Below are 16,758 nucleotides of genomic sequence, written 5' to 3'. Positions count from 1 at the left end.
AGGCCCACACATTCCTATTGGACCGAATATTATTTTAAATAACCCTGATCGTTCCATGTATAAGATGATGTCATTTTCAATCTTTCCCCAAGGTATCTGTCCAATTTGTTCTGCCCCCCCTCTGATCAGATTTCTTTGTGATCCTTCCTACACATCGTAAACACATATAAAGTAACGCCCATGACAGGGTTATTTGCTGCGCCATTGTTCCTAAGAGCAAATATATAAAACCATCTGAATGTTTATCACTGTCAGACTATTTTCAACATTAGGCAGACATCTATGTTCACACATAAAAACACCTCTAAGACACACGGTTAATTGGAAAAAGCAATATGTAGAGAGTACTATGATTTGTGTTGATAATAGAGAGATTTTCAGATGACAGATGGAGATAGGATTTTGCGTGTATTTGTTTAGAATAGTTCTGAAAGAACAACCAAAAAGCATTCTGGATGAGTAACAGTGGTTGCTTCTTCAGTGGCACATGTGGTAACTGAAAGTTTGGTTTGGGAAAGAGAAACTGTCCACTGTAATGCACCTTTGTATCTTTTGAATTTTTTTTTTTTTTTTAGGTACACTTCATGCCCAGTGTGGAGCCCCCCCAGGGAGCTTGAACTCAGAACCCTGAGAACAACCACCAAGCTGAGGTCAAGAGACGCTCAACTGACTGAGCCACCCAGGTACCCTGTGCCTTTTGAATTTTTTTTTTTAACCATAACCATGAGCTAGTCAACATAAATTGAATTTAAAAACAAATTCCCTGCTCAAAACCAGTCTCTTCCTTTCTCTGCCACCCACTCTTTAGCTGGGCTCGCCTGTTTCCATCACCTACAAAACCGTGAGCAACTGTGTCTCCATGGGGTTTCCATCCCCAGCCTTTACGATGTTACTTGATCCATGGAAAGAAACCTAAACAACATTTTTTAACTGAGGTTTGGGAAAACGATCAAGACCTTTTCCTTGGAATAAAGTCTGGCCACCTTTACATATGGCCTAACACAGCAGCTAAGCAGGGCTGCAAGAACATGTACCCACCAGTCCTGGATTCTTTCTGGAAATATGTTCTTACCATTCAAGAGAAGGAAGGGAAAGAGGCAGAGAAACAGGCCAACGGAAATCCAGTAGGGCAAGGCTGCTAGGCGGAATCCATTGGGAAACACGACAGTGATCGTGTGACAGAAAGAGCCTGGGAAACATTCGAGGTCTTAGGTGATCTAAACAAGGGGCTACACGGAGAAGACAGACTTGTGACCAACTCGCTTTGAGCATTCTGCTGCCGTCTCTTTCCTTGATCACAGGCGGGGTCCAAACTCGCTGAGCACTTCCTGAGGGCGGGCCTGAGGATTGGCGACATTTTTATTAGCAATAACCTCTGCCGCCTTCTGATTATCTACAGATTTAAGACCACGTAGTCAACCCCTACGTCAGGCAGGGCAGGCAGAGGGGGGAGGAAAGTGGCTAAGAGGCTCTAAATCCCTCCTAACACTTGCTGCTTCCCTATCAGCAAGATTAGAGCAGCAGTCATCAGCCATCTGCCTGCGTCTGGTGAGTTCCCCCAGGGCTGGGCTGGGCACTTCGGTCGTCTGGTGCAGGCCCCTCTCAGAGCAGGGGTTAGGCTCCGTCCTCCCGGTGGCAGTCCCCAGGCAGAGCAGCGGGTGCACCTGCCGCAGCCATGCTGAAGCAGAGCGAGAGGCGGCGGTCGTGGGGCTACAGGCCCTGGAATACTACAGAGAGCGGGGACGCGCCCCAGGCCGGGAGCAGCCAGCACCGCAGGAGCGTCTGCTCGGTGGGGGCCCGCTCCGGCTCCCTGGCCAGCATCCCGCCGTGGACCGAGGGCAACTATAACTACTACATCGAGGAGGACGACGATGGCGGGGAGGAGGACGAGCTGAAGGACGACCCAGGCGAGGAGGACGGGCGGCCGGAGGCCGCCCCCGGCGAGCAGCCCGACAGCCGCGCCGCCCCTCCCGCCGCGTCGTCCACCCTGAACGTGAACGTGGGCGGCCAGAGCTACCGGCTGGACTGCTGCGAGCTGGCCTGCTACCCCAAGACGCGCCTGGGCCGCCTGGCCACGTCCACCAGCCGCAGCCGCCAGCTCGGCCTGTGCGACGACTACGAGGAGCAGACGGACGAGTACTTCTTCGACCGCGACCCGGCCGTCTTCCAGCTCGTCTACAACTTCTACGCGTCGGGCGTGCTGCTGGTGCGCGACGAGCTGTGCCCGCGCTGCTTCCTGGAGGAGCTGGGCTACTGGGGCGTGCGGCTCAAGTACACGCCGCGCTGCTGCCGCATCTGCTTCGAGGAGCGGCGCGACGAGCTCAGCGACCAGCTCAAGATCCAGCGCGAGCTGCGCGCGCAGGCGCAAGCCGAGGAGGCCGAGGAGCTCTTCCGCGACATGCGCTTCTACGGGCCGCAGCGCCGCCGCCTCTGGAACCTCCTGGAGAAGCCCTTCTCGTCCGTGGCCGCCAAGGCCATCGGGGTGGCCTCCAGCCTCTTCGTGCTCGTGTCCGTCGTGGCGCTGGCGCTCAACACGGTGGAGGAGATGCAGCACCGGGCGGCGCAGGGCGCGGGCGGCGGCGACCCGCGGCCCATCCTGGAGCACGTGGAGATGCTGTGCATCGCCTTCTTCACGCTCGAGTTCCTGCTGCGCCTCGCCTCCACGCCCGACCTGCGGCGCTTTGCGCGCAGCGCCCTCAACCTGGTGGACCTGGTGGCCATCCTGCCTCTCTACCTGCAGCTGCTGCTCGAGAGCCTCACGGGCGAAGACCAGGCGCGCAGCAAGGGCGCGCCGCGGGAGCACGAGCTGGAGACGGTGGGCCGCGTGGGCAAGGTGGGCCAGGTGCTGCGCATCATGCGCCTGATGCGCGTCCTGCGCATCCTCAAGCTGGCCCGCCACTCCACGGGCCTGCGCGCCTTCGGCTTCACGCTGCGCCAGTGCTACCAGCAGGTGGGCTGCCTCATGCTTTTCATCACCATGGGCATCCTCACCTTCTCGGCGGCCGTCTACTCCGTGGAGCACGACGTGCCCAACACCAACTTCACCAGCATCCCGCACGCCTGGTGGTGGGCCGCGGTGAGTAGCGCCCCCCCCCCCCTTCCCGGGTCATCAGCCGCCTGCCTGCCTTCAGCCTCGTGCCCTGACCTGTCCCCTGCCTTGCTTAAGGGCCGCTGCTCCCCTCCCCACCCCCATCCGTGCCTTCGCCGCCTCCAACTAACGAAAACCGGGGTGGCTGTCGGGGAGTTGGAAAGGCACAGTCTTTCAGTAAGTCACGGAATTTGACTTTGGCCCCGGGCACCTCCAAATCTAGGTTTCATCTTGAGTCCCTGGACAGGCTGATTTTAAGAAGGTTTCCTTGTTGTCCCCCTAAGGGGGACCATTCGTCATCCTCATTCTTGTTACTCGCCACTTACGGAACACCTGTGGTCCTAAGCGGTTTGCAAAGTTTATCTTATTTCAGTATTGCAACCCTGTCAAGTGGCTACGATCGCTGGGTTTTTTGTTTGTTTAAGAGGACATGTTGAAAATGGCTTCAGATTTGAAGCAAAAAGCAAACTGTACGTTTATGCCAGGGAAAGGGGAGACCCAGCCGGCCAGCGTCCACCCTAACTAACTGAAATCCCCCTGGTTTTGGCCCAATCAGAATGTGGAAAGCAGCACCTACGACTGAAATTTGCTCCAGTAGCACTCAAGTTCCTTCAGGACCTAGCATTCTTGCCCCGCTCTACAGCTAGAGGAACTGAGAGGGTTTGGGTGTAGACGTACAGCTGAACATAGCAGAGTGAGGACTGAAGCCCACGCCCCTCCCACAATAAATGCATTCCTTTCCTGCACCCAGCATTCTCCCTTGCAACCATTACATCTGCCCCAGGCCTGGCCTAATTAGTAGTCTTTTATTTTTGCTGTTTTCTTTAGTATTTGCCTTTTGGTAGTCTCTTAGGCCATTTACTCAAGTATCTGTATTTCTGGTGTGCTAGGCTAAATCCCCAGAAAATCCCTACATCACTGGAAATGCTGATTGACAAGTTGACATTTGTACAGAGAGGGAAGAACTGGGTGTGTGATTTCCTTATTCTTAAGAGTAGGTGGTTTGTAATGCCCTTAAAAACATTAGGCAAATGTCACCAGGTTTTTCCATGTGAGGAACTAGGTATTTTCAACACTAATATTGGGTATGGTAGAACCCACAGTTTGGGGCGGATTTCTGAGATGAACCAGCCCGGGGCTGCTAGTATTGTAGTTCAGCAAGATGGGAGATTTGGATCCTAGTCCCCAATCTGCTAGTAATAAACTGTGTCCCTAAGTAATTATGAAACCCCACTCCCTTAACTCTCCGTCCTCCGTTTTCTGGTCTCTAAAACAGGGTGGCTACCTAGCTCTACAACTCAGTGAGTCTTCTGTCACTGAAAAACAGAGCACTCACGTGTCCAACAGGATTTGGGGGGCTTCTTTTTAACGGGGATGGCGTGAGGCTCTTCCCCATGAGCTAGCCCAGTGCCACACCTGTGATGATATTCCAAGTGACAAAAGGTCGTGGCCATAGTAGATAAACCATGTGTACAGATAGAGCTGAGGGAAGATGATTGGTCCCCAGCAAATGACATTTACTTTGGAGCTGAGAAAAGCAGGAAGAGGAAAGAGCAAAGCCACATGCTGATGATATGCTACTAAGTCTGAGAGTCTAGGTCTCCATCCATCCAAGTATCTTAGAAGACTCCCATATATACAGGCGAGGCCTCGGGAATGCTTTGATACTTTACCTTTAACCCACAAAACTTTTTAGGACTTTGTATATTAATCTAAAAACTGATAAAAATTCAATTGCTTATGATTTCTCTTTCTAAAAAATTCCCCGAAGTGCATGCCTATTGATTGCATCTAATTTCTTGATCTGTTTAATGTACAACGACACTCAAACCCTTCAAATTATCCCTTTTATGTTAACTCAAATTATGTTAGTCAAAACTAGTGTTTTCCCTTAGTTTTACAGTAAAAATTGTATCATCATTTGGTTTTTTTTTTTTTTTTTAATTTTTTTTTTTTCAACGTTTATTTATTTTTGGGACAGAGACAGAGCATGAACGGGGGAGGGGCAGAGAGAGAGGGAGACACAGAATCCGAAACAGGCTCCAGGCTCTGAGCCATCAGCCCAGAGCCCGACGCGGGGCTCGAACTCACGGACCGTGAGATCGTGACCTGGCTGAAGTCGGACGCTTAACCGACTGCGCCACCCAGGCGCCCCTTTTTCTTTCTTTTTTTTTTTTTTTAATTTTTTTTTTTCAACGTTTATTTATTTTTGGGACAGAGACAGAGCATGAACGGGGGAGGGGCAGAGAGAGAGGGAGACACAGAATCCGAAACAGGCTCCAGGCTCTGAGCCATCAGCCCAGAGCCCGACGCGGGGCTCGAACTCACGGACCGTGAGATCGTCATTTGATTTTTATCTGTAACACGTTTTAGCAATTATTGCTTTGGCCAATGTGAGTTTTATTTGTGGCCATTATCTCCATCCAGCACTGTTTTCACAGGCCAAAATTTGCACGTTTTCCCAATGGCCTTTGTGCATTTCTTCTCTGAGAATTTGGTAGACTAGTAAAAATCCTTATGACTAATGCATTTGTTTGCACACTAACCTATGAAAACATTAAGAACAGTCCCCCTTGAACATTTAAAGACTGCTCTGTGCCCCCGGACAATACAGATCAAGCAGGTGCTTCCCTGTACTTGTGGTGGCATTCCGTATTGTGTATCAAGGGCACATATTCTCCATAGAGCAAAGAGAAAAGAACGCTGTCAAAATTATGTAGACAAAACCTCTTGTTTCCTGATGTAAATGCCCAGTAGAGAGAGAGACAACATGTAGATGAATTCTTTGTGAGATTCACAAAATCCATCTTATTCATTCACTGAACCAACTAGTAATGTAAACACTGGAGATCTTGAGTGACAGAAGAACATTAACACAATAGGAACTTCTTTCCCTCATGGAGTTTACATTCCAAAGGAGAAAGAGAATGTATCATTTCAGATACTGATGTGTCTTGCATAATAGGATAGAGAGAGACCTGGCGGGTGGGGGGTGGGGGGGGGCGTGCACAGCAGAATCTACCTTTGATAGAGAAGCCCCACTGGAGAAGAATGACATTCAGCTGAAATTTGAACAATGAGAAGAAACCCGTCTCTATAGACATGACTCAACAGAGAAGAGAGTAAGAAATGGAATCCCCAAAGTAGCTCTGATCCAGTTGTCTCCAAGCCTCTTATTGATCATACACCTCATGATTTAAAATGTTTTCAGCATACGCCCATGATAAATGTGTATTCCAGCTATGCCCAAATTAGGTTATTTATTGATGCACAAATTAGGTTACTCATGGCTATAATAACGATGCATCGCAAACTACCCAAAACTTAATGGTTTCAAATGTCAAACATCTATTTGGCTTAGGAGTTTGCCTGTCAGCAATTTAGGCTGGATTCAACTAGAAGGTTTTTCTCATTTGGGCTGGTGCCAGTCACTCACAGGTCTTATGATCAACTGGCTGACAGCTGAGATCAAAGAGGAGAGGAGACCATATCTCCTCGATCCTCCGGCAGGCATGGACTCATGGTCATGGCCCTGTGCAAGAGGGAGAATATAGACTCAATCATGTGAGCACTGTCCTTTGCTCAACCCACTGGTGAAGGCCAGTCACAAAGCCAAACTCAGAGTCCAAGAGCAGACCAGGTTAGCCCACCCAGTGCAGGGAAGCATTGGTAAGTTCTGTGGCCAAGAGCTTAGACACAGGAAGCTATGAAGAATTAGGCCCACTGAATGGACATTTTTCCAAAGGAGACATCCAGATGGCCAACAGACACGTGAAAAAAATGCTCAATATCACTTATCATCAGGGACATGCAAATGAAAACCACCATGTGATATCACCTCACACCTGTTCAGAATGGCTAGAATCAAAAAGACAAGAAATAACAAGAGTTGGCAACGAGAAGAAAAAAGCCTCATGCACTGTTGGTAGGAATGTAAATTGGTACAGTCATTGTGGAAAACAGTATGGAGGTTACTAATGAAATATAGGAATACTGTATAACCCAGGAAATTCACTATCCAAAAAAAATGAAAACACGGGGGTGCCTGGGTGCTCAGTTAGTTGAGCATCCAACTTTGACTCAGATCATGATCTCATAGTTTGTGGGTTTGAACCCCCGTCGGGTTCTGTGCTGATAGCTCAGAGCCTGGAGCGTGCTTTAGATTCTGTGCCTCCCTCTTTCACCCTCTCCCCCACCCTTTCTCTCTCAAAAATAAACATTAAATTTTTTTATTTTATTTTAGAGAGATAGCATGCTTGCATGCAAGCAGGGGAAGAAGAGAGAGAGAGAGAGAGAGAGAGAGAGAGAAAACTTTAAGCAGCCTCCAAGCTCAGCATAGAGCCTGATGTGGGGCTCAATACCACAACCCTGGGATTATGACCTGAGCCAAAATCAAGAGTCAGACGCTCAACCAACTGAGGCTCCCAAGCGCCCCCAGGTTCTCCAAAAACACTAATTTGTGAAGATCTATGAACACCTTTGTTCATCACTGCATTATTTACAATAGCCAAATTACGGAAGCAGCACCAGTGTCCATCAATAGATGAATGGATAAATAAGATATGTGTGTCTACATACACACGCATACACACTCACACACAATGGGAATATTAGTCATAAAAAAACCAATGAGATCTTGCCATTTGCAACAACACCAACGGACTTAGAGGGCAATATGCTAAGGGAAATAAATCAGATGCAGACCACAAATGCCACCTGATTTCACTTATATGTGGGATCCTAAAAACTGAAACGAATGAACAAACCGAAAAAGCAGCAACAGATCCATCAATAGAACAAACTAATGGTTGCCAAAGGGCAGGGTGGTAGGGGAAGGGGTAAAATGGGTGAAAGGGAGTAGGAGACCCAGGTTTCCAGTTACGGAATCCTTAAATGACAAAGATGAAGGGCACAGCACAGGGAGGGACTGTCATCAGTAGTAGTGTAATTCGGTTGTATGCTGACAGATGGTGAGCAGGGCATAACGTATAGACTTATCAAATCACTGTGTTGTTCACCTGAAAGTAATGTAACATTATGCATCAGCTATACTGTAATTAAAAACAAATTAGGTCAGTAATACGATCATTCTCCTGTAGGAAGATTTTACTGCTCAGATATATTATTACACATTGGAAAATATGCGCTCACACGTGGAAGATTTAAAGATGAAGAAAAACATAATTGAGATTTTCTTCCAGAATGCAGTGCTGTGTTCCATGTATATTCGACCACACTGGAGACAGATTCTCTAAGCCATTCATCCATGTGTTTTTAGTACTTTCAGACAGCCCCAGAATCTGACTTGCTGTTCATAATCTTCCCTCTCTCTATGCCAAGGATCCTACAACCTTCCTCTGTAATTCAACTCAAGGTTTTAAGAGGAATACAATAGTTTTCATGATTGTGAATACTTCTACAGCTGCAAAACAAATCCCTCATGGCCATTCATGTCTGCAAATGCTCATGCATTAGGATACAAGATAGTCCCCTCCCACTCGTCTGTCAAATGAAGATTATTTGTAAGCACTCGTGTAATAAGAAACATATGTAAAATGCTAACCCATGGCAAATCCACAAGAAATACAAGCTACTACATCTGTCTAGTTGATAGTCTTTATCATGTAGAAGCCATAACCTTTGCTTGCAGATTCTTTGGGGGGAAAATAAAACAGAAGTGATTCCCTCTCTACTGGAGAGAAGAGAAACCCTAACACATACGTAGGGGTCAACTGTTCTCTCCCGGGAGAGCTTCCGCATTTCCAGATAAAGGGATGCCCACCTCGAGCAGTTCCAGCCATGTCGGGGGCTCTCTGGGCTGCCTGGGTGTGGGAGACGCATGGCACACTCGGCAAGAACAGTCAGTCCTCTGATGAAGCGGTCATTGGCCTCTGATGTGGCCATGTTTTAAAGCAGAAGAGGGCACTGGACTGTTCAACAGGCCATTTCCTTCTGGGCTTCAAGAGTGAGTTAAAGCTAGAGATACCCAACAGGAAACCATGTCATGAACTCACTCATAAGCTAACAAAAACTCTTCAAAAAGAAAACGTATGTCTAGCTGAGGGAACAGATAATGGTGCCACAGAGACCTTGTTCCTATCTTTGTTTTCCCAAAGTACACTATCATTTCCTTGCAAATAGGTGGCCCTTACAAGGTCACTGAGATTTCCTTTTTTTTTTTTTTTTTTTTTTTCTTATGGAGTGATGGCTGGCTTTTAAGAAGACCCCTTTGGAAGGTGCATCAGTCAAGTTACAATCAGGAAAACCAAGAAAAGTAGATATTTTAAACAGAGGCAATTTGATACAGGGTTATAGATAAACAGGTGTTTAGAAGTCTGGAAGAGCAACATGGGCAAATGAAGATAACCCAAAAAGTGGTTACTCCATCAACTAGCTGTCAGCCCTAGGACTAGGGGGCCAAATAGAAGGAACCGGAAGTACAGAGAAGGAGCTACTGAGGCACTGTGGCAGGGACTCCTAGGATGACACCATGAGGTTAGTATCCCATGTGCTAAAAGATGCATGAGCTACATCTGTCTGCTGTATTGAAGGATGAGGACAAAAACCAGAAGCAGGAGCGGAGACCCTTACCTCCTCATCCACCTCCAGTGTGCCAACAGCCTCTCACTAGCAGAGCACAACCAGAAAACAGCGAGCAAGGGAGACTGGGAAATGCAGTTTGTGGACTCCCAAGCAGCAAGACTACAGGAAAGAGTACAGAGGGGTGTCGCGCTTGGGACTGAGAGACGGTGGGTACACGTCTGGCACAGGCAGCAGTAAAAGGAGGCGGCGGCGTTGTAGCTGCTTCAGAAATGGCACAGGAGGGGCCATAGTCACTGGGGCCAAGGCTGTGAGGCACTTTTAGGACTTCTGCTCCTATAGACTCCTGACTCTGGGGTGGCCCCCTCCTTAGAAGGTCTTTGACCTAGGATCCTCCTGAGGGCCAATAGGACTTGAGTGGGACACGATGGAGTTGTAGAGGGCAGGGAAAAGTAGCGAGTAAACAGAAGATGTGGAGGATGCCAGCATCACTGTGTACCTTTCTATCGCGACATGCATAGATCCCACATTTGCCTTAGCTTTTTGCACACTTCCTCCTTACTGTGCAATTGACATACATGTCAGGACCTCAGTGGACAGATGAGGCTGGCTGTTCTCTCCAAGGTCCTCTCCTCACCCATGACCTCATTCTAACAATGCTTCCACCCATCAAAACATTCTTTGAATTCCACGGAGGCATTATCTCCGGAGACTGAGACATGTCCGTTTACTTCTTTGTAATGGTGCCAGCTCTTCACCTTTGGTATTTTAAAAGAGAGTTGAGACCCCTGAGTCTAAGATTGGCACCTAGCATTAACCCTCCAGGTGGCTAAGACCACTTATTTCAAGGTCATGCCACTGAATCCTCTGTGCAGATTATAATCCAAAGAGGAATTCCTAAGGTATTTGTGGCAACAGCAGCATGGATAGGCTTCCTATGGCCTTTGAACTAAATCCTTTCAAGGACAACAAGCATTGAGGTAATGTTAGTATGGTATTTTTAGCCAGGAACCATTAGTCCTTACTACCTCAGATTGCCTGGGAACGCTAAAAGGGGTGCTCATTATTTTGAAAAATCAGTTATGTTTCCTGGGATCATAATTCCTAGATGGATGGATTACCAGGTGCCGAGATTTCATCTATGCCTCCTTCGTTATGAAGGAAACAAACGTTCCTTGTTGGAGGAGAAATTCCCATGTAGCTGTTCTAAAGTTTCAGAGAAAAACTGGATGCTTGTCTTCCCTGTCGTGTTTAGGAGGCCAGTATTTGCTGATTAATAGGGGCATTTCTGGGGGAAGGTCACGTTCTGGCTTTTGGGACCCAAAGGCTAGGGAAAATATGTAAGCCTTCCACTGCTAAGTTTCCAGTTTACAGAGGGCTGAGCCAGCCAATGTTTTCAGGAATCTCAGATGGATTGCAGGAATGTTGGTCACATTTCCAAGCCCAACTCATGCTAATGTGAGAACTCACTGTGAGATGAAATGTATCAGTCTAGGGCCTTCAATTTTTAATATTCATTCAGGGAGAAACGGTTTGGTCTGAGGAACAGGGAGACAAGTCCCCCAAAGCCAAGGAATTCTGCATTCCTCTTGGAGCCAAGGAGCACGAACCAGGTCACTGGTTGAGTCGAAGTATCCACAAAACAGACAATATAAAGATACGCTATCCATTTTGAATAAATTCTTCGGGACCAGTGATACAGAGCCTCCTAGCAGAAGAGATCTTTTCTCTAAACATAGAGATCCAAGATATACAAAAATATTTTTACCACATTCACATCAAATATTTAATCTTCCTTAAGCCAATTCTCTTTGTTTTTGACTCTTCACTCAAAGTTCAGCCAAAACAAAAAACTGAAGTTGAGGTTGGGAGTGCAAGAAAGCCAGGGTAGGGATTGATCAGAAGTTTAAAATAGGTGCCTGGGTGGCTCAGTCAGGCGTCCAACTCTCAATCTCGGCTCAGGTCTTGATCTTAGGGTTCATGAGTTTGAGCCCTGCATTGGGCTCCATACTGACAGCACACAGCCTGCTTGGGATTCTCTCTCACCCTCTTTCTCTACCCCTCCCCTGCTCACACACACTCTCAAACTTTAAAAATATATAAATGAAAAAAAAAAATAGGCACTTTGTCTCAATTATCTCCCTCGGTATGCTCCTAGCCCTTTGCCCCCTGTCTTGCACCCTTGAGGAACCAGTTCACTTCAAAGCCTGTGCTCTCACCTCTCAGGTGAGAGGTGCTTCCTGTCCTGAGCTACCCCTTAGTGTCACTCAGCCCTGCCCCCAGACTCCCCGTCAGCCTCCTCCAGGGCAAGTAGACTGAGTGACTCAACATTCTTACAGAGGTAGGAGCGCTGCGGTTAATGACATATGAAAGCCAGGGTTCAGTTCATGTATCTGGACAGAGACCTGACTCAGATTCTTTTCCTTAGGGCGTGGCCAGTGACAGGACACACATGTGTAGACACACGCACACACGCACCCACACACACTTCGAGATTCACCCATGCTCTCACTCTACCACTGCCTCTCATCACCCTTTGCTGCACAAAGCTGACAAAGGAGATTCTCTCCTGGAGCCAGAGTGCCCTCCACCCTTTGTCCCCCCTCTTAGGCAGGTGTCAAGCAGGAGCCTGTTTCCACAGCCCATTGGTCTACACTCCGCTGGGAGGTGGATTCAGAGCCACATAGCCTCATGCCATCTCTGTTTCCTTAAGGTAACCCACACCAGCCTGCCTCTCTTAGATGCTTGCTTGCATTCCATCCCCATGGGAAGGGGAGGCCCAACCTCAGCAGGTCTCCCACTGGAGATAGAGCAGTGAGAGGTTGTCTATCACCTACCCCAGAGAGGAAGTCAAGCTTTCACTTTGTATGGTCTGGAGGATGCTGTAGCTCTTATTAACACCATCAGATTTGCCCAGCTGGCCCACTTCTTCGTTGCCTTCTAACTCATCAGTCACACTTGTCCTAAGTTCAGGCCAACCCTTACATCATCAAAACAAAAATGCTTACATTTCTAAGCTAAACACTGTGCCAGCATGGGTCCATGGGCTGACTATGTCTTACTACCGTCGGCTAGAAAATCATGGCAACACCACAAATTGATGAAGCAAACAGTGCCCCCTGCAGTTGTGCAATGCACAGTTTTTTTGCAAGGACTCAACAGCCCTGCCTAAAAGTAATTTAGCCATCAGTCTGGGGACCAGAAAGAGACTCAGTACATGAGGCTTAAAACACAGGCCCCAAGAGATTTTCCCAGGTTTTCTCTGGCTACACTGACTGATAACTAGTCCCACGGGTATCTACATTTTGAAGCAGAAGCTTGTTAACCTAAATAAATCTCTAATTAGTGGAATTTAAAGCAGTGTGCAAGAGTGATAGGAAAGATTTCATGCAGGGTGAACATATTTTTGGTCTGTGATGTCTTACAAAAGCCCTTTTGCAAAATAATGAGAGTGTTTCTCCAGACATTTGCAATTAAAGCACCTTCATCTATAATATCTCATTTGAACGACATAATAACTCTGAGAAGTATTGTAATTGTCTCCAGAGAAGGTTGTCAAATGCCTTTTGTGTGCCTGACACTGTGTCAAGTGCTCTGTATTCCTCTTCTTTAGTCTTCAGGAGAATCCTTAGTGTTAGGGATTATCCTATTTTATTTTTTTTAGTATTAGTTTTTGAGAGAGCACAAGCAGGGTAGAGGCAGAAAGAGACAAATACAGAGGATCCTATGCGGGCTCTACACTGGTAGCAGCGAGCCCGATGTGGGGCTCTAACTCAGGAACCACAAGATCATGACTTGAGCTGAAGTCCGACGCTCGACCAACCAAGCCATCCAGGCGTCTCTATCCTCCTGTTTTAGATGAAGAAACCAAGGCTTAGAGACTGAATGTTTTACCCACGGGTACTCAGTGGGAAAGGGTCAAAGTTAGGACTTGGACCCACGTCTGACAGGCTCTAAGCCTGAGCTCTTCCCGAACTGCCTATCATGTAGGCAAACCCAGGGTCCCCAGTCCCCAAGTTGGCCCCTCTGAGGGGAGGCAGAGACCAACATTTATTGAGCCCATGCTACACCAGGAACTTTACACAAGGTATCTTACGTGCTCTTTACAACCCTGTAAAGCAGCTGTGATCTCCTCTGTATTGTGTATAAGAATATTTATAGTAGCCAAAATTTAAGCCCAAGACTTCCAGCTCCACAGGTGGTCTTCTTTCCATGATTCAGGTCCTACAGGCAGACCTACTGGTACCTCCTAAAGCTGGCTCTGCAGGAGCTGTTACATGACCCACATGTACCTTCAGGGAGACAGAGGACATTTTCCTGCCCTGTTCTCTGTCTTCTCCTCCATCACAGTGCTAACCAGTCTCTCCCACTTTCCTTCCTATACAGGTGAGCATCTCCACTGTGGGCTATGGAGACATGTACCCAGAGACCATCCTGGGCAGGTTTTTTGCCTTCCTCTGCATTGCATTTGGGATTATCCTCAATGGGATGCCAATTTCCATCCTCTACAACAAATTCTCGGATTACTACAGTAAGCTCAAAGCCTATGAGTACACTGCCATGAGAAGGGAAAGGGGAAAAGTAGAGTTCCTGCGGAGAGCCAAAAAGAAGATGGCAGAGTGTCTGGCTCGAACCCACCCGCAGCCCACCCCAAGGCAAGAGAGTTGATGTTTCCTAGGATGCGTGGCTGGTAGACCCTATGAACCTCAAGGCTTCAGTTCTCCTTCTGTATATTGTCAGAATTGGCAGTGCAAGGACACATTTAACAGTCATACACGAAAGGCATCCAGTTCAGAGGTCTGGCTCTAGAAGTATTCATTTTGGCCCCAAGTGGGACCCTGTCATTTTTTTTCTTTCACTGTGGTGTAGGAACCATGACCACCCCCCTCCAGTGACATCGGTCCTCAACACTCCTAGACAGGAGCACCATCTTAGGTTTCTCTTGGAAATTCTCATGGTGTCTCAATAAATATTTTCGGATTTGAGTTGATGTGAGAGGAGTTTCCTTGAAGAAAAAAAAAAATCCTTAATTTTCTAGTCAGAGAGAATGTCGCAGCCATGAACTAGGTAAGCTTTGGAGTTAGACCAACCTCAATCACAAGCCCTGAACTACTGGCTGTGGGGTTTAGGGCCATAGCTTTAAATATCTGAGCCTCAAAATATCTGAGCCTCAGTTTCATCAACTGTCAAATATAGGTAGTAAGACCTACCTTGTAATATCAGCATGGGGGTTGGAAATAATAAATGCTCAATAAATGGTAGCTGTTACATTGTTTGAGTGAGTGTTCTTAAATATATTCTCTAGACTGGTGGTTCTCAGCCCAGGGACATTTGTCACCCCAAGTCCCTTTTGCCCCTAGGACATTTGGCAAAGTCTGGACACACTTTTGACTGTCACCACTGTGAGGGAGTGTGAGAGTGGCTGCTGGCATCTCATAGGTAGAGGTTTGGCGATGCTGTTCCACGTGCACAAGAGAGCCCCACAACAAAGCAGTATCTGATGCAAAAAGTCAGTAGAGCCAAAGCAGAGAAACCCTGGTCTAGACTGATCATGGGAGGCCCCAGACTTGCCCTTTGAAACATACTCAAATGTGCTAAAGGCCCTCCCTCTGTAGCTCTCCCCATGTGGCATCCCCTCAGGACCTCCTCCCCCTTGCCTTTCTACACAAAATACAAAAACAATTTTGTAAAAACCCTGCCTTTTGGACAACTGTCCTCGACCGAGCACTGAAAGGGGAATTAAGTGAATGTGACCCTCCACGCTGGGTCTGTCCATGGGTCAGAAACCAATGCTGGTCCTCCTGCCCTGCTCCCTCCCTTTCCTCCTAACTCCTTCCTCCCTCCACAGGACTCATGGAAACTGAATTCCTGAAAATGAAAGCCTTGTTTGAACTGAGCAAACAGAGATCTTCCCTGTAATGAGGGCTTGCCATACTGACCACTGAACTTATCTCAGGGCACGACTGGACCTCCATTTGTAGGGTAAAACCAAGAGTAATCGTTTCGTGCGTTCTTACAGTGACAGGCACCATGGGTCATCTTTCTTAATATATAATTTAATCCTTAATATATCCCTTAATAAGGTATTCTAGTTCTGTTTTGTTTCAGAAGAAACAGAGGCTCAGAGAGGTTGAGTAATTATGCCAGGTTGACCCAGCCAATAAATGGTGGGACTGGATTTCAAGCCCAGGTCTGCCTGATTGCTAAGGCTCTTGCTCAGGGGCTACACTTGTGGATCTCAAGCTGTGTCAGCACCACCCGGAGGGCTTGTCAGACACACACTGCTGACCCCACCACTGAGTGTCTGATTCCGAGGTCTGGGGCAAGACATGCAATTTGCATTTCTACCAAGTACCAGGTGATGCTGACAATGCTGGTCCAGGGACCATGTTTTGAGAACCTGGAGTCTAAATCACTTCACAGGGAGCTACGACTATGACTCCAGGGAGCAGCTGGCAAAACTAGATACAGGTCTTCCCCCCACCGCCTTATTCCCAAGTGTCCTTAACATCATCATAAATGATCTAGCAGCCGAAGGGTAGACGGAAACCCAACTATTTTAAGGTTGCAAGATAATGCGCGGGATTTCCAGGTCGATTTGATTTCAGATAAACAGCAAAAATTTTTTACTGGAAATGTGTCCCCAATATTGTATCCTATATGCCCATCCTGAACAATTATCTATTGCTTACCTGCAATTCAAATCTAACCAGGCGCCTCCTATTTTCATTATTCAGCCAACACTATACTACTGCTTTTGAGACACAAAATTTCCTCCTATGGAGGGAAATTACTCCCAAGTCCTAAAGCCCCACCCAAAGAGCAGGGCACTCAGCCGGGGAGCACTTCGCCCCCTCTTGCCAAATAAAATCGGGAGGAGTTTTGCACCTGGCTTCTTGCCAGAAACAATCATGAGAACAGAGTTCCAGCAGGCAGGAGGTTAGGCAGAGCTTAGGTAACCACCTGACATACTCAGGGCAGCAGCAAGCCCCTCGGGTCCACCTCCAGCCTTCCAGTGACTTCTGAGGTCTCTAGGGGACGGGTCTGTTGAAGAAGTATATCTGCTAGGCTGCTAAGGGCATGGGGAACAGGAAGAGCCCATGTCCATCACCCTCCCCTGGGATGGAGGC

The 16,758-nt window shown here is 47.6% G+C and overlaps 1 protein-coding gene across 1 annotated transcript; it reads left to right on the top strand.

The window, feature by feature from the left end:
* Nucleotides 1–1,481: 1,481 nt before the first annotated feature.
* On the top strand, nucleotides 1,482–14,896 carry KCNV2 (potassium voltage-gated channel modifier subfamily V member 2). The gene is made up of 2 exons (XM_045468445.1): nucleotides 1,482–3,076; nucleotides 14,015–14,896. Exons 1-2 carry the CDS (start codon nucleotides 1,676–1,678, stop codon nucleotides 14,294–14,296), a joined length of 1,683 nt encoding a protein of 560 aa, XP_045324401.1. The 5' UTR covers nucleotides 1,482–1,675; the 3' UTR covers nucleotides 14,297–14,896.
* The last annotated feature ends 1,862 nt before the right edge of the window (nucleotides 14,897–16,758 follow it).

The sequence above is a fragment of the Leopardus geoffroyi genome, chromosome D4 (assembly GCF_018350155.1).
Source record: "Leopardus geoffroyi isolate Oge1 chromosome D4, O.geoffroyi_Oge1_pat1.0, whole genome shotgun sequence".
Taxonomy (NCBI): Eukaryota; Metazoa; Chordata; class Mammalia; order Carnivora; family Felidae; genus Leopardus; species Leopardus geoffroyi.
The sequence above is the reverse complement of the archived record's forward strand: the minus strand, read 5'-3'. Positions and strand labels throughout refer to the sequence as shown.